At 40.0% G+C, this 21,620-nt stretch overlaps 2 protein-coding genes across 7 annotated transcripts in view; one reads left to right on the top strand and one right to left on the bottom strand.

Moving 5' to 3' along the window:
* The first annotated feature begins 7,367 nt into the window (after positions 1–7,367).
* KCTD6 (potassium channel tetramerization domain containing 6) lies at positions 7,368–16,979 on the top strand. 4 transcript variants are annotated; one of them, XM_077128859.1, is made up of 3 exons: positions 7,368–7,466; positions 13,822–13,891; positions 15,554–16,979. In XM_077128859.1, the coding sequence occupies exons 2-3, from the start codon at positions 13,865–13,867 to the stop codon at positions 16,238–16,240; spliced, it is 714 nt and encodes a 237-aa protein (XP_076984974.1). In that variant the 5' UTR covers positions 7,368–7,466; positions 13,822–13,864; the 3' UTR covers positions 16,241–16,979. The 4 variants fall into 4 exon arrangements, with proteins under 4 accessions (XP_076984974.1, XP_076984972.1, XP_076984971.1 ...); XM_077128857.1 differs by lacking the exon at positions 7,368–7,466 and adding an exon at positions 7,508–7,541; XM_077128856.1 differs by lacking the exon at positions 7,368–7,466 and adding an exon at positions 7,866–11,722 and having other exon boundaries at positions 12,094–13,891.
* Positions 16,980–18,919: 1,940 nt separating this feature from the next.
* The window catches only part of ACOX2 (acyl-CoA oxidase 2), a 31,670-nt gene continuing 28,969 nt past the window's right edge, over positions 18,920–21,620 (bottom strand). For 2 of the 3 annotated variants that reach the window (XM_077128855.1, XM_077128854.1), the window contains one exon: positions 18,920–19,068. In XM_077128855.1, the coding sequence (XP_076984970.1) occupies positions 19,006–19,068 (63 nt within the window). In that variant the 3' untranslated portion in view covers positions 18,920–19,005. The remainder of the gene's footprint in view (positions 19,069–21,620) is intronic. The other variant, XM_077128853.1, reaches the window with a different exon arrangement.

The following is a 21,620-nucleotide window of genomic DNA, read 5'->3' as shown; positions in this document are numbered from 1 at the left end:
GGATTAGGAATTAAGTGGGAGGACAACCAAGGCCTGAAATGTGTTATTGACAAGGGTTTTAGGCCCTGAGCTATCAGGGAGGATGAGAAACCAGAATCTGGAGCTGCTTTCCTCCTGCACACCAGCTGGCAATGCCTTGATCAGTTAGAGCATATACAGGCAGCTTTGCCCCCATTTGACATAGATGGACTTCGAAGGCCAGAGAATTTCTCAGAGGTGGCACACTGAGATGCCCATGGGGCTACAGAAAGAAGCTAGAGGTTCTGCTTCTTGGTCTAATGTAAGATCCATTCTCTGTAATTATAGAGAGTATGGTAACTTGTAGGGACAACCACAGGGCCCCTCTGTCAACACTGGAGAACCAGATTCCTTCCCCTGGTTCTATAGTTCCCAGCAAAGTTCTGGAAGCTGATTAAAGAGAAGACCCGAAATAACAGGTAATCAGAAATCTTATAAAAAAGAAAACTATTCTTGTCAAACTTGCCAAAATGTCTCCATGGCTGGAAGTGGGAGACATTAGAAATTGCTGGCTGCAAGGGTCGATTGTGCAAGAGGGGTGGCCTGGAGGCTAGGGTAAGTGTGGAGAGAGTCTGGAGGGGTCCCTAAATGAAGGGTGGAATGATGGCTCTTCAGGAATTTATTTCTGGACCTTAGGCAGCTACTGAGTAAAAGGCTAAGGAAGGCCTTTTATGAGCCCCAGCTAATGGGCTGTGAAGGAGGATGAGAGAGACATACACATAGAAACAGACAGAACCCAAGACCAAGAGAGGCAAAGTGGAGTGGGGTTCTCCACTGGCCAGTTCCTTGGATACACAGAACACTCCAGCAGGGATACTTGGAAGGGGGTCAGCAAAGTCTTGTGACCAGATAATTCATGCAAGTAGTTATCTTAGAGACCCTCTCCTACTGGAGCCTCAAGGGACCACTCCCAGCTTAGAAGGGGTCCCAGGAAGCAATTTGAATGGCCATAGGTGGGCTGAGTATAGGTTTGGCTCCCAGGTGGCCTGCGTGAACTAGCTCTCTGATCAGTCCCCTTTGGGGGTGTCTCCCGGCCCAGAGGATCTTCACAGCCTCCTTCCAAATCTATGGCTGAGGCATACTTTCCTGCTTTATTCCCCACAGGGCCTCCGACTTTAACACTAAGAAGCTGATTGGAAAACCCCCTAAATGGAGATGGATTGTTTCTTTTTGCATTCATTCCTGCTTTACCAATCCTAATGCTTCCTGAGGTGGAAGTGGAAGTGAGAGTAGGATGAGGGAGTGGGGGATCCTCTAAATGACAAGGCAAGGTAGTGGGAGGTGGGGTGGGGGGGAGAAACCCCATTGTGATCACTACTCCAAGAGATTCATCTCACCTTGCAAGTGTTTCATTTGCTGTTTCCTTTTTCCATCTTGTTTATTTTTCTCTCTGCATTGCTCTTTTATTTCTCTACTCAGTAAAGCTTATTGGCCATTTCCTATGTGCCAGGGTTGTCACAGTTGAAAAGAGACACTCTGAGTGAAGATTAAGACACAGTCTTTGCTGTCCAAGAGTTTACCATCTAGTGTTAATGGATAATTTCAAAACAGAGTGAGTATTTATGTTCGATGGGGGCAACAGGGATTTGGGAGCCCAGGGATGGGGTTGAGCAGAACTAGGGGGTGGGGGTGGAGGCCAGAGAGCCCTACCAAAGGAGGCGGGTGAGTGGTACTGGTTCCTGATAGGGTTGCCAGATGAAATATAGGAAACCTGTATTTACTGAAATATTTGAGATGTATTAAAAAATTATTATTTATCTGAAATTCAAATTTAATTGGGGATACTGTATTTTTATTTGCTAAATCTGGCTACGCTTGCTCCTTATGAATAAAGAGGAGATGGCTGGGTAAATAGCGGGAAGGGTATCCCCATAGAGGGAACAGCATATGCAAAGACCTAGAAGTGAGAGTGTGCTGGTTTGAAACTCCTGTATACCCAGAAAAGCCATTTGTATTTGCTGGGTGGGATCCTTTGATTAAGTTGTTTCCATGGAGATATACCAGACCAATTGTGGGTGGGACTTTTGGATTAGGTGGTTTTCATGGAGATGTGTCTCCCCCCATTCAAGGTAGGGTTGTTTACTGGTGCCCTTCAAGAGGGAACCATTTTCGGAAAAAGCTTTAGAGCTCACACAGCCAGAGACCTTTCAAGATGAAGAAAGAAAATGCCCCCGGGGAAGCTGTTTGAAACAAGAAGCAGCATTTGCCAGCCACAAGTGTTCTTAGCTGACAGAGGTGTTCCAAACCCATCGGCCTTTCCCAGAATGCCTTAGTTTGGACATTTTTATAGCCTTAGAACTATAAACTTGCAACTTAATACATTCCCTTTATAAAGCCAACCCATTTCTGGTATATTGCATTCTGGCAGTATCTAATAAACTAAAACAGAGGGACTGCATGATTCATGTGAGAAACTGTACATTGCCCCTCTGGCTGGATTGTAGAGTGTAAGGAGAAAAGGAAGGAGTGGAGGGAAGACACAAACCATCAGAGTTATTGATTATGTACGAAATATTAGGCACTGTGTGAGGTTTTAGGGTACATTGTGAGTCAGACAGGCACAGCCTCCACCCTCAGACAGCTCACCATCTAGCTGGGAGAGGGAAGTACAGGCACTGTGGAAGTTATAGCCAGGGACCCTGCAACTGGTTGGGAGGTCCAGGAAGTTCTCTATGAGGGGGTGATGGTGTGCTGAAGGTTAAGTGGCCAGATATGCCAAGGGCTGGGGGAAGAGTATTCCAGGCAAAGGGAACAGCATAAGAGAAGAGCCTGAGGTTAAAAATTAAAAAATGGGCAGAGGGTCCTAGAAACTGAAATATGGCTTGAGAGGCTGGGGCCCAGAGAGATGGATGAGGGCAATAGAGGAGAATGGACAAGTGGGGCAGGGCACGGTCCAGATCTCATTGGAGGGAGTTTAGGTTTGATTCTGATGGTAGTGGGAACCACTGAAGGAATTTAAAGCATGCAGGGGTGGGGGTGGGGGACACAGGCAGCTTTGTGTTGTCAAAGGGACTCATGGTGGAGGGAGGAGGATGGATTGGTAGTGTGGCGGCACAGAGAATGAAAGAGACCAGAGAGGAGACTACTGCTGGTGTCTGGAAGGGACAAATTGGTGGCTGGACCCAGTGTGATAGTGGTGGAGATGAACAGAGATGGATTCAGGGGCTTTACTGAAGAGGAACATTTTGCAGGGCTAGATTCTCTGGCTCTGGAAAGTGAGAGGAAGGAAGAAGCAGGCATGACTCAAAGCTTCTGGTTTGAGCAGCTGGGTGGATGGTGGTGGCACCATTCGCTGTGCTGGGAACTATGTACGTTTGGGGGTGGTAAAGAGAGAGAGTTCAGCTTTGTGCATGCTGAGGGTGAGATGCCTGGTGGTAGACCATTAGAGGATTGACTGCGAAGGAACAGAAAACTGCAGGGAGTCAAGCAGAGCTATGTTCAAATCTCCTCTCATATTTCCTGTGTGGTTCTACATAATGAGGAACTAACACCTTCCCTAAAAGCTACATGCATGAGCCTGGAAGCAAACCTTCAGATGACTGCAGCCCCAGTTGACATCTGGACTGCAAGCTCATGAAATACCCTACCTAATCACTTCTAAATTCTGGACTTACAGAAACTGTGAGATAATGTTTATTGTTTTAAGCCCCTAAATGTTGGGGCGATTTGTTACAAAGCAATAGACAACTAATACAGAGGGTAAAATCACTAAGCACAGTGCCTCCACATAGTAGGGGCTATAGAATACATAGGATCTGTAGATCTGGAGTTCAGGAGTGAGGTCTGGGCTGGAGGGATGGATTTAGGAACCTTTGGCTTAGAGACAGTAATAGAATATATGGACGGGGGTGAGCCAGTCCACAGAGAGGGGCGGACGGGGAAGAAAGGGTAGCCTTTGCGGTGGTTGGGAACTGTATGCACCCCAGACAGTCATGTTCTTAAAGCTAATCCATTCCTCTGAGTGTGTACCTATTGTAAGTAGGATCTTTTGATAAGGTTACTTCAGTTACTTTATCAAAAGGTAACTTTTCAGAAGCATGGCTCAGGGTGGGTCTTAATTCTCTTTCTGGAGTCTTTTATGAGAGAATGAAATTCAGAAAAAGAAAAAGAAAGTTATGGAAGTAAGAAGCTGAAAGCAAAGAAACCTGGAAGAGAAGGGAGAGACTAGCAGATGCTGCCATGTCTCTTGCCATGTGGCAGAGGACTCAAGGATCGCTGGCAGCAGGTCTTTGGAAGCAAAGCATTGCCCTGATGATGCCTTGATTTGGACATTCTCATGGCCTCAAAACTGTAAGCTTGTAAGCTAATAAATTTCTATTGTTAAAGTCAATCCATTTTATGGTATCTGCTTTCAGCAACCTAGGAAACAAAAACTGCCTTGAATAGACACTTGGGTATGAAAGGTGGGTAAAGCAAGAGGAGCATTTCCATGAGTTTGAGAGGTGCTGCAGAGGAAGGAGGAAAACTAGGAAAACATGGCACCCTAGAGGCCAAGGAAGAGGCTCTCCCTAGGAGACTATGGTCAACCGCATCATTGCAGAGAGGCCAGTCTAAGGACATTCTTCTGGATTCAGCTTCCAGCAAGGCCATTTAGGTACAAAGGTGGGCCCTGAGATCAGATTTATTGTTGTGGGTTGAGGTGTTGGGGGAGATGGGGAAGACACCAAAAAAGAAAAAGAAAGGGAAAGAGACACTTGGGTAGGGATCAACACAATTATGTGATGATATTGTGAGCCACTGATTGTATACGTTGGATGGACTATATGATGCATGAAGACATCACAATAAAAATATTAATAAAACAAAAACCAAAACAGCTAGCCTTCCCCAACAAGCTGGCAGTCCTGCTGGGTTAAACAGCTCCTAACGTAAACCTTTTCTACTTCCAACTCCAAAACCAAGAGCTCCAGATGATTTACAGGAGAATCCTACAAAACACTCAAACTACAGAAAATCCCAGACTTATAGAAGCAGCTCTAGTTTTACAGACATACATTCCTTAATTTATTTTATGAGGTTTATGCAACTTCAATAACAAAACTAGACAAAGGAAATAATAAGAAAGAAAACAGGAGGCAAATCTTACTCATAAATGTGGATGCAAAAACCCTAAATAAAATATGAGCAAGCAGAATCCAGTAGTATGTTAAAAAAAATAATACATTAAAGTGCATTTATCCCAGGAATGCATGGATGGTTTAATATATAAAAATCCATGTGTGTGATTTATTACATTTAGAGAATTAGAAAAATCCCAAATTTGATAAAATTCAACATCTATATTCATAATGTTTATAATAAAGCTAGGAAGCAGAATAGTGTTTCTTTACTCTGTTAGAATATCTATCAAAAATCTACCACAAACCATACTCAGAGTTGAACCCTTAGAAGCAGTTAAGAACATGCAGGAATGCCCATTATCATCACTGTTATTCAACATTTTTTGGAGGTTTTAGTCAATGCAGTGAGACAAAGAAAAGGAAATAAAGACTGGACAGAAGATAGCAAACTGGCTTTACTTATAGACCCTATGATATATATTTTTTGACCCTATGATTTTTTACAAAGAAAATTCAAGAAAACCTGCAAACTAAATATGACTAAGAAAGAGTTCAATGTGTGCAGAATACAAGATTATCATATACAAACTAATTGCATTTCAACAACCTGCAATAAATTATAAAATATAAATTGAAAATATAATTTACTATAGCAGCAAAAAGTTTAAGATACCTAGAAGTAAGTCTGACAAAACCACTGATAAAATTAATCCTTTCTAGTTTTCAGTTGGGGAAACAGAAAGCCTCGAGAGGAAAAATGACTTTTGAAGGGTACCAGCAGGTAAGAAGAAGTTTTGGATTCTCAACAGTACCAAATCTCCGAGTCTTGAGTGTTGGGTAATTTTGTTATTGTCTTTTTGTAAAAGCTAAAATTCATTTTACTTTCCTGATTACAAATTCAATACTCATGCATTCTAGAAATTACAGAAAATTTAGAACACTAAGACTAAATAAGTAACTCTCAATCCCATCCTACTATCTAGAGAGCGATGATCAATGATTTCATATATTTTCTTCAAATTGTTTATGTATATTTGTTTTAAAAAATAAAATTATACCACAGATACCATTTTGTATACTGATTTTTTCACTTGCATTTCCCTATGTCCTCACTTAGTCTCTGTGAACATAACACTTGATTATGTTGATGAAGCATGTATCATTTAACCTATCAATTTAAGTTTTCTGAGAAAAATAAAATGCAAATATGACTATGATAATCAAACTGATAAAAGTTAAACTGAAAAAAAAAGTTAAACTGCAGAGTCAACTCATGCACATGTAGACAAGATATGTGAATAAAAAAGGAAAATGGCAGGACCAATATCACATAATAGACCCCACCTGGAAGGGGAAGTGATCTGGCTAGCAGGAAGAGAATGGGGTTTGGAGTGAGGAGGCTGGGGACCGAGTCCATGCTTGGAGACCAATAACGTCTGAGACTTTAGGTAATTCCCCAATCTCTGCACCCTTTGTTTTCTACCTGGTTACTTGGGAGCAGTAACCACGCCAGCTCATTTGGGTCACTGCTGAGCTCCTCCAGGCCTCAGGGCCTTTGCAACAGTCCTTTGCTCTGCTGAAGTCGGTGCTGCCCTTCTTCCCTTCTGGCTGCCCCTGCTGTCCCCTTCAGCCTAGCTGCCCCGCCTTACCGGGGCCTATCCACCAGGCCTAACAGGTGGCCCCAGGGCTTCCTCACATCCCTTATTATCCCTGTATTTACACAACAGCGGGATGGCGCTTGAGTAACAGTCCCCTCTCTCACAAAAGGCAGGGCCGGGAAGCGCTGTCCCCAGGCCTCGTATCCAAATCGTCTTTGGTCACCGCGGCTCCTTCTTATTTTCCATCTAAATCCTTGATCATGCCTCTTGCAGCACTTATTATAATGTGTCTTTATCTTATCTACTGGCTCTTTCCTTGAGTCCTGTCTGTCTTCTCCTCTCATTAGGACCCGCCTCCGTCTTTGTGGCAGTTGCACCCTCCTGGCCTGGCCACATGGTCAGGGCTCCATAAATGTCACAGAAATAACTGAGGAGAAACAGCTGTGTGGTCACCAGCCCAGAAGACGCGGCGAAGAGTAAGCCTGGGGCTGGGCCCACCCGGGCTGCAGGTCCCGACAAATAGAAGGGGCGGGGCCTGCGGCTTTGGGGAGGAGCCTCGGGACTTCGGGGGCGGGGCTTTAAGGCGGTGGCACGGCGGGCTTGACCGCGCCGCTCAGGCCCAGCCCTGCTGAGCCTCTGTGGCCTCCTGCCTTCCGCTGCCGCTGGGGGACGCCCGCGCTCGTGGCGCCGCGGCTCGGCTGGGGAGGCGCCGTGCGCTCTGGGCGGCTGGCGCCGCAACTCCGGGCTCAGGCTCATTCGTCCTCTCTGCTGCCATAGCCACCGGGCGCAGGTTCGCTTGTCCCCGCGCTCGCGCTCTCGGGCTGTCCGCACCTCCCGGCCGGGCTGCCGCCGCCGCCGCCGCGCAGTGAGTGGGGAAGGAGCGGCGCCTTATAGGGCCGGGGCTCGGGAGGGCCGGGCGTAAGGAGACTTCCTCTCCGTGTGGTCGGAGCAGCTGGGTTGAGGAGAATCTGGGCGGGAGAGGAGCGCTCGGAGTCGGGAGATGGTGGGGCCGTGCTGAGGGGACCACTGGGAGCCCGGGCCGCGCGCCCCGCGCCCCGGGGCGGGCGCTGCCTTGCGGCGGGGCTGTTCGCGGCCGAAGTGCCGGGCCTGGGCGCGGGTTCCCCGGCCGACTCGGTGGGGTCGCGCGGTCTCTGCAGTCTGGGGGCCCGGGCTCCACCGCGCGTTCTCAGCGGGAGATCGGCGCCCCCCGCTGGGACCCGGAGCATCGCCAACCCCACGCCGGGATTGGGGTCGGAGTAGGGGCTTCGCTTGCACGGCTATCGCTAATCGCTTCCCTGACGGGGGTACCTCGGGGTTTGCTCGGAAATTATTGTTTTGGGCGGTGGTGCTTTTTAGCCACCGCTTGCTCCAGTTTAAGGCGGACAGCAGGGCTATTGAGCCCTCTCTTCGGGAATTTTCTGCCCCGAAAAGATACCCAGATGTGCAGCTGAGCTCTTTATGCCCACGTGTGTATCGTGGCAATTTTAAACGCTTGATGTCAGAGGTGGTAAATGGCTGTGGTATTAGGGAGTCCCTGAAGCACCTGCTAGGTCGACTGGGGTGGGAGTTGAATCTGGGGATGGGATGGGGAAAATGAAACGTGACAGACATCCTATTTGGATATTCTGCTGAAGTTAGCATGTTTCAGTTCAAGTACACTGGAACACAGTTGATAAATCCAGTTTTAGGACTTTGTAATAGAAGAGGCTTGGGTGGCAAGGAGATTCGTTTGGCTAAAAACGTCTGGGGTAGCCTAATGCTTCTTACTATTTTCCCCTGGCATGTTTATTATCTCACTGTCATAAATGCTGAAGTACATCCCAGTATTCAGGATATACGAAAGAAGCTAGGGGAAAGCATTTAGCACAGGCCTGACCCCAAGATCGAGATGTTTTCAAGTGAACAAACATGTAATTAGTAAGAAGGAAAATAATCTTTGTACAGTGTTTGGTGGACTGAGGGAATTTGCTCTTTGGTTTTAAACTATCAGTCCACACTGATACATCATTTTGTGGTTAAGCACAAGCCTGATAAGCATCAAGGATTTAGTGGTCAGGATGGCCATAAGTGCCATTCGTAAATTTTGTGGGATTTGAATTTTCATAAATCTTATTTTAACAAAAATACTACCACATAAAGGAATCCTAGGGTGAATCCTATGAATTGGTGTTATGCATCGTTTGGATTTTGCTATTTGGGATTTATTTAAAATGAAATACACCTATTTGTTTGGCTCTTGCTTTACCTTGGAGATAAGTCCTGAGTCATGCTTTAGAGAAGCTCCTGCTGTGGTTAAGAGCTTAGATGTCTGATAGCCTCTGTACAAGCTGGATGCTCTTGTTTACCCATAGTTCTCTCTTCTGGAGTTTTGAGGAAAAAAGGAGCTGGGGGAGATTAGAAGCAGATTAATGTGGCCTTCTCCATAATTGCCTTGTCTCTAGGTCAAATGCTGTAAATTATTTGTGTTCACACTTTCAGGTTTACATATTTATCACAGGAATTTTATTTATGCTACTGCTATTAGTGTTTTTACATTTGCATAATACTTGCCAGTTTGTGATGGTTTTAAATTTAGGATCTCAATTGTTTTCTCCATTTCCCCAAAGGAGAAGCTTTGCGAGTGATTTAACTGGAGTGGTTTACTTTGAGAGTGATTTACTCAGGGTCTCGTAATTAAGCGGCATTGGAATACAGATCCTCACTGTCAGTCTAGCCCTCTTTTCCTCTGAGCTGGTGTGCATGTCACTTCAGAACACTAGTCCTGATGCCTTTATTGTTGTGCCTAACATGTATGGTGTGATTCCTTTTGGGAAGGTGATGTTATTCCAGTTTCATCTTGCAGAAACTGAGGGTGAGAGGAATTTTATGCCTTTGTGACTGGGGTCATTCAGCTATTTAGTATTAAGGCCACTTTTCAACCTAGACCTTTCTTCTGGACCACATGGTTGAGAGATGAGAAAGAGAAGATAGATTTAGGAAAACATCCATTTTTTCAGTGGCATAGTTAAGGGTAGCCTAACATTATAATCACATTCTCCTTGTGCTCCTGGCTACTTGTGCCGGCCTGTATGTTAATCCAGAAGACTCTTTAGATGTTGTTGAACTAGTTATTATAAAAAGTATTTCACTTTCAAACACCCACGTTTCAAGAACAGAGCAACTTATTACAAAGATAATTTTAAAGCTATGTATAGGTGGAGGGAATTTATTTGCATCGTCTTTTCTGAAGGCCAGACACAAAGGTTTCAGTAGGGTGCACTTTTTAAAGAGCTACTTGGAAACTCCAGGAAGGCAGGTAGTTATGGTTTCTATTATTTATTTATGGTTTGGAGGTGTATATTGCAAGGTACTGGTTGTTATATAGGAGTAGGACTTTTGCCCTGGGCAATTCTTGGTTTGTCAGAAATGAAAAACCCAGAATATTTGCATTGAATTGGTTCTTCATAACTATAAAGCTGTAATTGCAATTCTGTAGTGGTAAGAGTGACTTTTAGGGATTCTTACATTATTGTTTAAGTTATTAACATGTTAAATTGTGCGTTCTTCAGATTTGCCACTTTAGACAATTCTAAACAGTTGCTTTTTAGGCTTCTATAAATTCTTCAGTGTGTGTTCCTTAACTTAATTACCTGCTAGCATTACACTCAGAATTTCTCCATGAGTGGCAATTAATCTTGGAAGCTAAATTTGGGTGAATTTATTTATTGGGTGCTTTATTTTCTCTGGGAGGGATCAACCAGTTCTTTTTAAGTGAGCTGTTTGAAGATGTTTAGTAAGGAATGTCGGTTTAAAGGAAAAATTTTTTCATTGTTACCCTCGTAATCTCCCTTCCTGCTACATTTTCTGAAATATTATATTTTTCTTTACCTTCATTTATCAAATAAAACAGGCCTATTTGATGCTTATTGCAAGATCTTCCTTCTGCCTGTCTTGTGGTCATTTAGTTTCTCATTAAGCCCTCTGCTTGAGACTTCGCCAGAAGAGAGAGATGAAAAACAAATGAATCATTTTCTAATTGTTAGCAGCTCTGGAAAATATTGTAGTGGAAGATTAAGTTATTTCATTCATCCGCATTGCCTCTGAGCTGTGTTCTCAATAGTATAGATTCAGAGCTGGCTATCAGATAACCAGGAATCTTCCAGCTTGTTATTTTCTTGCTCTATTTTAGCATCTTCAGAGAGGCTATTTAGGAAAAAACGAGTAAAGATAAAATTTAAACCAATCAATACTATTTCCCATAAAGCTCTTTAATGAACAGTTTGATTTTTTTGGCAGTTTGGTTATTACTATTGAAAGCAACTAATAGTAACTTGACTTTTATTTTGCTGTATTTTATACGCAAGTGTAGGGAGGCTTTCAGGTGCTTTTTTAAGAAACATGGGCTTATATATACACTCCCATAATTGCTTTCCTGAATTATTAAGCTTGAGGTTTCATTACATCTTTGTACTGGAACCTTGGCTTTTGCTGTGGATCATATTCAGGGGCATCAACTAATTTCCTTTTTATGACTGCTCAAGAAGTTATCTTGTCTTGACTTAGCAGTAAAAAAGAGAAAAAAGATTCATAGTGGACAGACCTTGCATAAGATCTGTAACATTGATGATATCTCTTGTCTTTGGTTTCCTATTTCTCATTTAACCAGTCAAATAGTCATGGGTTTGAATTCTTTCTGTCATTTAAGATAGAGGGCAGCAGTCATAAATCACACTAGTAGGTAGGTTCCTGCCATTTTTTCTTGTCCTACAGGAATTTCTATAAGCCCATTGTTACTGCTCATTTAGACTGAGTTACTGTTAAATTTGTAAATGCCTTCTAGGTTGGATAGGGAATAGTAGATGGTTGTAGTGAATCTAAAGTTGACTTTTTCAATTTTTGTTTCTTGGATTCTGTTCTTTCAATTTCTACCCCAGAAAGGGACTTCTGGAAAGATCTAGACTAGGAGTCAGAAAACCCAAGTTCATGTTTAGTTCCTTCCCAGCTGTGAGGCCTTGAGCAAGTCACTTGATCTGTTCTGTTTCTCTGTTTTGCATCTTTGAAATGAGGGTAAGTAATCCATGCTCTGTTTACTGTACCAGGGATGTGGGTGGTGAGTGGTGGGGGTAGGGCAGGGGGAAAACTTTTTATATCCCCATTTCTACTTAAATTATTTCTTTGTTCTAGAATCCCTTCCAGGTTCTCCTAATTTTCCTTCAAGGCTCAACTGAGAAGTCCTCCATTTTTGCATTTGGAGTTGTTCTTCCTCTTCCTTCCCATAGGCCTCTGCTGGCCCGTGTGTTATATAGCACTTTTGAATTCTGTTCTGTATGTTGCATATTGCCTTCCTCCGTAGATTGAAAGCTCCAGGAGGGCAAAAATTGTACTTTCCCTGTTTCTGTGGATCCACATTGCTCACATGCCTTTTTTTTTTTCTTTAGTTGACCTAAAATAAATGTTGGCTGCATGACATTATTGAGGCTGTCATGAATGAATACTTTAGGTAATGTGAGGATGCTAAAGATAACCATCTTTTTTTAAAAAATATTTTTATTTTAAACAACAAACATACAAACATTCTTGACATAAAACCATTCTATACATAGTGCACAATCAGTGGCTCACAGTATCATCACATCGTTGTGTATTCATCACCATGATCATTTTTTTTGAACATTTGCAAAAGATAAGCATCTTACTAGAACTTTTGAATGACTGGCCTTTTAAATCGCTCAGTTACTAATCTTTCTCAGTAACCAAATCAAATGCCTGTAAGACAGATTGGTTAAGCCTGTATCTTGGGTCTCTGTTTCAAATACTGTTTGTGAAGAAAGTCAGAGGAATGAAAGGTTGTGACAATAACCCTGAATTTAACATTTGTTCCATTTCTCACCCTATAGCATGTGGAAGCCTATCTTTATCCAACTGCCAAGCATGGCGAATAAAAACTGACTCTGCATCATCTGGTCCACATTTTAGCTTGTTTGCTTTGAAGAATTTGCAAGGTGGAGAAATAGATGCTTCAGGCTCTGATTTCAGCCCATGCTGTGCTATGCAAATGTTCTCTACATGCCTCAGTGACCTTTTGAGAAAGAGCCTTTGTGATCCTCTGTAGCCAGGGCTTGTTCTGGGAATTGTGTGCCAGATTCCTCTAAAAGTGGGAAAAGTGGATCTGTTCAGAAACCACATAAAAAAGCAAATGCTTTTCCTAGCTAAGTCCGTGTTTCTTACCATCTCTTGCCAGAGCTTTTGAAATTTGCTCTGCAGTTTGCTTTGCAGGTTGATTTGGGGAATGAAATGTGTGAGAGGGAACTGACTAAAGCAATTTCAGTAGCAGGGAAACTGTTTAAGTGCTTTTGAGTTGTATATAAAGATAAATTCAAACTGGGATCATTAGTAGCTGGGCGTTTATCAATGTTTTAAGGCAGGCTCTCCATAAATGCTGGCTACTTGATTCTTAACCAGATTTGCAAAGCTCTTTTTGCCCCAAATTGTGCTCTTTTGGTTTGATATTTAAATAGTTTTCTGTTTATTATGATTATTGTATAAAGTGAAATACATCATTATTAAAAGTATAACTAAGTTTTTGGTTATAAATACTATTCTGATGTATTTTTCTGGAAAGTAATAATGGGGTCTTGGGAAGTTTATGATTTTTAATATTTTTACCAAGATGTTTTGTTTGTATAGCTAAAATGCTAATGAAAAGGAGTTTCATTTCTCTCGAATGACTTGTCATTCAGGTCTCAGAAGAACAACTTGACAGACCTTTTTGATAAGGACCGGCATAGGTTTGTACCAGGATAAGTTGCAGAGCTAATCATAGTATTTTCCTATGGATATTCTGCACACTATGTTTTCAGAGAAGATAGGTAGGGTTTGAATGATTACTTTACCTCCCAAGCTTTTCTCTAAGTCTGGAATAGTTTTTCTTTGTAAAGAATGTCAGTCTCTAGGGAAATGTGAAGAATGTGCTGGTGATCCATGTAATAAGGGCAGAGGACACACACAAGGTCCTAGGGACTGAATCTTTGCCCTGTAGTAGGTTTTAATAATCAAAGATGAGTGGTTTTCTGGTGTTTGACCTGCACTGGTATGTGATAAGATCTTTCTTCTCTATTTTCACGATTACAGGTGCTATCACATGTCTGTTTTTTTTCCTCCTGAAGCTTCCCTGGAACCTGGGCTTCCAGAGACGTAGCGCTGGAACAGATGGATAATGGAGACTGGGGCTATATGGTGAGTGACTGTTGCAGATGCATTTTGAAGACCTGGCAAATTATATTTATGTGCTAGTCTTTTTCCCCTACATATGTATTCCTCGCTACAAGTAAGACATAAGGATGAAAATGATGAATTTCTAAAGCCGTGCCCCTTTAATTACTTTAGACAAATTTTGGGGGGTGTTTTTGTTTTATTTGGTGTTTTTTGTAAACAAATTCATTATGAACTCTCCAGGTAACTTTTTCCCCCCTTTATTAGACAAGTTGTGGGTTTACAGATCAGGTATAAAATACAACATTATCATATACCACCTATTATTGATACTTTACGTTGGTGTGGAATATTTGTTATAATTGATGATAGCACACTTTTATAATTGTAGTCCATGGTTTAAGTTAGAGTCTGTAGTTCCATGGATTAAAAAAAAATTTGTTCTTACCATACATGCACTGTAACATTTCCTTTTTTAATCATATTCACATGTAGATGGCAGCGCTATTGTGTTCGCAATGTTGTGCTACCTCCAGGTGACTTTTTATAATCACTTATTTGAGAGATACCACAACTTTTTGACCTTTTTTGGGGGGGGGGTACATCATCCGGGAATCAAACCCTGGTCTCCCGCATGGAAGGGTGAGCATTCTACCACTGAACCACCTGTGCACCCCCAACTTTAAGAATTTTAAAACTCTTCCTTCATGGAGTATGTGACTATTAAAAAGATCTAGTAGATAAAAGGACAGAGGATATTTTCCTGTGGTTATGGAAATGAATGGTTGATAAGATGCCTTTTCTCACATTCGTGCTTTTTTTGTGTCTCCCTGTTTTTTTATTCATTTAGTCAGAAATATTTTACTTATCTGTTACCTGAAGTATATGACTAGACAGTTTTATTTTTGCTTAGATAGTGATTTTTGAAACCAAAGGTATGTGTTATTCAGAGAACATAGCTTCTCAAAATTCAAGGCCAGATTGCAACATTAAAGTTACTAAAGTGAATACACTATCAGATTGCAAAATTTAAAAGTTCCTGTTAGCTTTGGATCTATGATGGTTTTGTGTCTAGGCTGTATTGACTAAACTGTACATTTTAACTTAGTATTCGAAACTATATTTTCCATGAAAAATGTTAGGCCCACCAACTTTTTTATTTTTAATGCAAATTTCATGGTTTTTCACCCTTTTTTGAGGGGTAGAAGCACCAAGAAGCATTGAAAGTAGATGTACTTATATTACTAAATCATTTTTTATTATAACTTAATTTCAGTTAAGGAAAATAGTCTCTTTTTTTTTAAATCAGAAAAAAAATAAAATGAATTTTTTTCAGTTTAGCTTTTCCCTTCCTATAATTATACTCTAACCTGAAAACTTCTTTCTAGATACTGGGCCTGTAGTTAAATGGCTCTGTAAGTTCATGTCTTCCATTCTTTGAGTAAGACTTCAAAGAATTGAATTTGTCTTTCTTTTTTTTTTATTGAAAGCAAATGTTAGATCCCTTCATCTGCATGGGTTTATCACTGAAAGTAAAGTTATTTCATTGCTCACATTATAGGATTGCTGAATACGTTATAGCCTGAAGGAATCTTTTGTTTTGCTCACTACCATTAACTTTCTAAATTTGTCAAAGTTAGGATTTTTAAATTTCAAATGACTGATCATTTTTTAAAAAAATTTCAGATGACTGACCCCGTCACATTAAATGTAGGTGGACACTTGTACACGACGTCTCTCACCACACTGACGCGTTATCCGGATTCCATGCTTGGAGCAATGTTTGGGGGGGACTTCCCTACAGCTCGGGACCCTCAAGGCAATTATTTTATTGATCGAGATGGACCACTTTTCCGATATGTCCTCAACTTCTTAAGAACTTCAGAGTTGACCTTACCCCTGGATTTTAAGGAATTTGATCTGCTTCGGAAAGAAGCAGATTTTTATCAGATTGAGCCCTTGATTCAATGTCTTAATGACCCTAAGCCTTTGTATCCTATGGATACTTTTGAAGAAGTTGTGGAGTTATCTAGTACTCGGAAGCTTTCTAAGTACTCCAATCCAGTGGCTGTCATCATAACCCAATTAACCATCACCACCAAGGTCCACTCCTTGCTAGAAGGCATCTCAAACTATTTTACCAAGTGGAATAAGCACATGATGGACACCAGAGACTGCCAAGTTTCCTTTACATTTGGACCCTGTGATTATCACCAAGAAGTTTCTCTCCGGGTCCACCTGATGGAATACATTACAAAACAAGGTTTCACAATCCGCAACACTCGAGTACATCACATGAGTGAGAGGGCCAATGAGAACACAGTGGAGCACAACTGGACTTTCTGTAGACTGGCCCGCAAGACAGATGATTGATCTCCAGCTTGGGGAGAAGTTTCTGGAAACTGACTTTCCAGAGATGAAAGAAACTGCCTTTTTTCCCTTTTTTCTTTAAATTTTAGATCACAGTGTGGGGTTTTTGTTTGTTTGTTTTTTAAAAATATTTGTATTTATTTGAAGGCATTGAGGATCAGGAAGGAAGTTTTGTACTCTAGCAGACTCTTCCATGTTTCCTTGTTTCCTTCACTCCGAGTATGCATGTGCCTGTTCAGAGTCTCCAGATACCTTTTTTATAAAAAGAAGTCTGAAAATCATTATGTTGTATAATCTACCCTTTAACAGAGCTTTTTTTATTACAGTGCTAAAATAATTTCTGATTAAATGGTCCCTAACTCAACTAGAAGGCTAAAAATGCAGAATTGAAAGAATAAACAGAAAACTCATGATGCCTTTGAGGAAAATCACAACATCATGTAGGGTGACCTAGTTTCTAAGCCAGTAAGCAGTATTGTAATATTAAAGGAAAACTGTTCCAATCATTTAAAAGTACTTGTTAAGTACTGCTTTTACAGTTATGACAACTGTTTCTTTCTATGCATATAAATCAAGCAACCAAATATCTGTAGCCATGGAAATGTCTAACTAGAAATATTTATATTGGATTCTGAATAAAAAATGTCCCTGTGGTAGAAATCTTACTTTTTTATGCCTGGTGCAGTATAAATCCCAAGTGTACTGTCTACCAGAAAAAGGCTAATAAAAAGTGAAATATGAAAATTGGGTTTGTATTTATTATTATTAGTGGAAAATCGTTTTCCACATCTAAAATATGCATTGTTTGTTTTATGTTACAATATAGTACATTTGTGTTTGAAAGACTCAGTGGAACCTTAGGTTGCAGTTTTGTTTTGTTTTTATTTAGGTTGCAATTTATACAAACTCTACTGTGTCACCGAAGCAGAAAAGATGAAATTATTAATATTGTGTAAAAGAATATGTCTTTGAATGATGAATATACAATTTGACAATTTTTTTCAAATAGGATTTACGTTGGAGGTTACAGATTTTTCTTCAATAAGCCACCAGTTGTCAGCTCTGAAGATAACCCTGATTCCAATATTGTGCACAAGAACAAATGGACTCTCTAGGCATTTTACTCTAGTATATTGTGTTGACCCACCAATGTTTTGTCTGATTGGAGTTAAATTTCTGAGCGGAAAAATTAAATTGCAATGAAGAAAGGTTCTAGAACAGTTTGAGAAATATATCTACTTTTATTTACCAAACAAATATGTACTTTTATTCACCATAGGCTTATTTTACATAGATCTTTTGATTCTATTTCTTGAAAGCTACTCACTGGAAGGAATCTTCCAAGTTGGCTACAACATCTTATAAAAACACGTTGATTTCTTCTCTTAATTTCTAAACAGAGTGGAGCTCTGAAGTGGTGTACTCTGGGGCAAGTCATTCCTTTTCTACTTATGTCTGTGAGAAGATCCTGAAATTCTCTTTTTGAAAGGGGGTTGAAAACTCTAACCTACATCCTTTTTAACCCATGTTTCTCTGAAACTTTGTTTTAAGATTGACATATAACCAACATCCAGAAACCTATAATTGTCCCATTTTCACTATTTTCAAATTAAAACACCTTAATGTCATTGACAGATTCCTGGGTTTCAGTAAATCAGTATGAGGCTATCCTTCTGGGAAATTGTTTCCTTCCAATTGATTGGTGTTTACCTCAAACAAAAAAAAATCCCAATCAGTTCTCTGTTACTGAGTTAGCTGAGTTGAATGTGAAGTGAAATGATTTGGGTAGAAAACAAGTATGGAAATGGGAATAATACTAGTAGTTAAACATTTTTTTAAGCTAAAAACTAATGAGGTCTTGTCCTTGCCCAGTTGACTGGGGTTTGCTTTGGGTAAATTCTCTCAGATTTACTCATTCTTAACAACTAAATGATTGCTCATATAAGTGAATTTGGAAAAGTAAACAGCTGGGGTTTTTTGCAATTTAATTTGTCCAGTGACATTTAATTTTGAGTGTTTTATCTATTTGGTCCATGGAAAATGATGCAAAAAATGTTGCTTGACTATTTGGACAATTTGAACAATCATATCTGTTTTTATGAAATTTTAAATCATGTCACCATAGCAGAATTAATGCTTAAAAAAATTTATATTTAGTTGCATTCCTAGGACTCTAAATTTTATTTATTTATTTATTTATTTTTGGCATGGGCAGGCACTGGGAATTGAACCCAGGTCCCTGGCATGGCCCAGCCTCTAAATTTTATTTAGATTACACCAAATACAGGTACTGCTGGAGGAAGATTGTGTGTGTGTGTCTTCTTTTAAATCCTAGGAAATAGATGTGCTAAAGACCCAGATGATTAAAAAATCTGTTGGCTTTTGCAAGATCCAAAGCCAAAATCTGGTATTTAACAAAACAGATGCTACAAATAGATAGTGGTACTTTTTTTTATTGTGGGAAATTTCAAACTTACTCAAAAATAGAGAATAGTATAATGGACACCCCTGTACCCATTGACAAACTTTCAACAATTATTCCCTTCCAACAGTTTTTCCCCTCACTGAATTATTTTGAAGTGAATCATAGCTATTATGTCAATTCACCCTTAAATACTTCAATTATGTCTCTAAAAGGTAAGGACTCTTTGTAAAAACAACAATAGCAGCAACACATAATATAAATTTAAAATATAATTTTATTTATCTGTCGTAGTTCCATTTATCACATAGTGGTGCTGTTTGCCTCTTGAGTACTATTGGTTATTTCACAGCTTGGATCTCCAACCTTGTAATAGTGGTCTTATATATTTCTCATAGGCAGGGTTCCCCTGTTCGTAGAAAATCATACATTATTAAGATAGAGTATTTCTGCTAGAATTAATGACTTTTTTTCTTTCTGCCAGAATAATTGACTTATTTTCAGATGAAGTCTTTGGCTTAAAAAAAATAACATTACGTAAGATCCTTAATTTTTAAAATTATTTTTAAAAGTCATTTGGTGTGAACATATGGAGAAACATTTTTTCCAAAGGCCATCTTTCTCTTATACAGATTTTAAATTGTGGATGCAGGTGGCCAATTAAAAAACAAAACAGCTTATCATTTGCTTTTGGGATTTAATGTGAATAAAAGTCTTGACAGTTTGAAAGTGAACATTAACCATAACACAAGGAACCCAAAAGGTGGAATCAGGTGAGCAATATTCTACATCAAAGTAGGTTATCATTATTTTCTAATGTGGTATCTTGATTCTTTCCTTTACATCTCTAGCCTCATCTTTTATAATATTTACCTGTTTATTTACTTTTTGGTCTATCCCACTAAAACTGTAAGCTCCTTTAAGACAGTCTCTATTGTTCTCACTCCTTTAGATTCTCAGTATCTGGAAGAATTTTTGGCTCTAAGTTCATACTTGATATAGATTTGTTGAATGATTGAAATAATGAATCAGTAGGTGTCTTTAGTGCATCTAGCTATAATTTGGACCAATTTATACAGTAAAATTTTGGGGGTAGAGAGGATAGGGTTCTTGTTTTGAAAGTATCTACAATGGTTCCTTCAGTGCTTGCTTCTATTAGGAATCACTTAGATATGAGTTAATATGGGGATGGAGAGCAGGAAGGTAGGGAAGGGGGGAGAGACTTTTGCAGTTCACTTCGGAGAAGATGGCTTGGAAATAGCGTCTAGATTAGGAAAAAAAAAAAGTCAAAAAGCAGGTATCAGAGCTAGACTTAGCATAGCACGTTTGCTTGAAAAATGACAGTGAAGTATATTCCCATTCATACTTTGTCTAGAAGGCACGTTTCAGTGTGGCAACTAATTTAATTTATTTGAAATACCTGTATGTAGTGTGCCTTTTTCTAGTAGTCCAAATGAGGAAAAATGTCTGTTACTACAGGCTCAAAATTATCTACAGCTAGTTAAAAAAAATGCACTTTTAAGAGTGCTGCTTTGGTGGTCCTTGAAGGAGCTCGAAATGTTTTGAAAAATCATGTGGCTATGTTCTAGCAGTCAACCATGTGTCATTTAACTAACTGGAAACAGTTCTCCAAAGTCATCTGTAATCTCACATTCCTAAATTGCTGTGTATGAAAGAGTCACATTGCTGTACCTGTCACGTTTTTAGCAAGGTAATGCACGCTAGAATGGTGAGGATTTGCATCATTGTGGATGCAGCTAGTTCCTTCGTTTCACTGTGTAAGTCATAAGATCATGTTTATTTATTTATAGAAACATGGAGTGTGTACTCCATCCTAGATCCTGGAGTTAGGAAGAAAAGACTCCTAACTTGATTGTTCGCAAGTAGAAGGGAGATAGAGGAGAGGAATGGGATGAAGTGTGTTTGACCAAAACTGGATGCTGTGGTTCAGTGGTGCTTATTTAAGTCTGCTCTCATACAGTATCAAGATTAAATTATTTTAAAATAAAGATTAAAAATGTAGCCAAAAGCCAAAAAAGTGTTGTTTGTTTTGTAGTAAAGATGGGGAATCAGAATTGGAATGTTCCTTGGGTTGCCAATAAAACACTGTATTTCAGTGTTTCCTCACAGGAGTTTTAGCAGGTGGGCTCTTCCCTGGAGCACCAAAAGGCATACATTTATCCTCAGATCATGGGCACTGATCTGGGATGGGAGGACTACTGTATTTTATGCCAGGAATTAAGTGTTAGAAGTAGAGAGCTCTAATTAGAGGTCTCACTAGAAAAGCAGGTAACACACTAAGAAAATCTTGTACTAAGGACTAAACGTATCATGCTTTCTTTAGGTAACTTATTTATATTTTTTTGTTGATTCAAAAGAATGATTTCTTGGGGATGGGGAATAACTGAAATGGATCGGCTGTCTATCTGACAACCATTTTGGGGATAAACAGTTGTTTTATAACTTTAGATAATCATGTTAAATTAAGTTACAAGGTATGACAGGATGCAAATTGTTAAAAGCAAGTCTAACACCCTGCTAAGTGTGAACGAAAGCCTGCAAGTTGCCAATTTGATGAGGTGTTAAGACACCTTTTCTGAAATTTGACTGAAGAGGTGAAAAAGTAAGTTTTATCATCTGAATAACATTTGCATTATAGAACTTAAAGTAATCTATTGTGTCTCCATAGATCATCTGTATCAAATCTATTAAATATTGGTTTCCAAAATTCTAAATATGGGGTTTATTTCCTCACTCCAGTTAATATATTTATTAACATTTATAAACTTTGCCACTGAGGCTCAGAGCAGAGCCCTTAGGGTTTTATGAGCTCCCTCCCTACCCCCTACCCCCTACCCCCTTTCTGGCCTAGGACAGCTGGGGATCTTTTCTCCATAACCCTTGTAATCATCATTTATTGTCATTTCCTAGGCCACTGTTGGTGATGGCAGGGCAGCTTCT

This window comes from Tamandua tetradactyla, chromosome 15 (genome assembly GCF_023851605.1).
Source record: "Tamandua tetradactyla isolate mTamTet1 chromosome 15, mTamTet1.pri, whole genome shotgun sequence".
Classification (NCBI taxonomy): domain Eukaryota; kingdom Metazoa; phylum Chordata; class Mammalia; order Pilosa; family Myrmecophagidae; genus Tamandua; species Tamandua tetradactyla.
The sequence above is the reverse complement of the archived record's forward strand: the minus strand, read 5'-3'. Positions and strand labels throughout refer to the sequence as shown.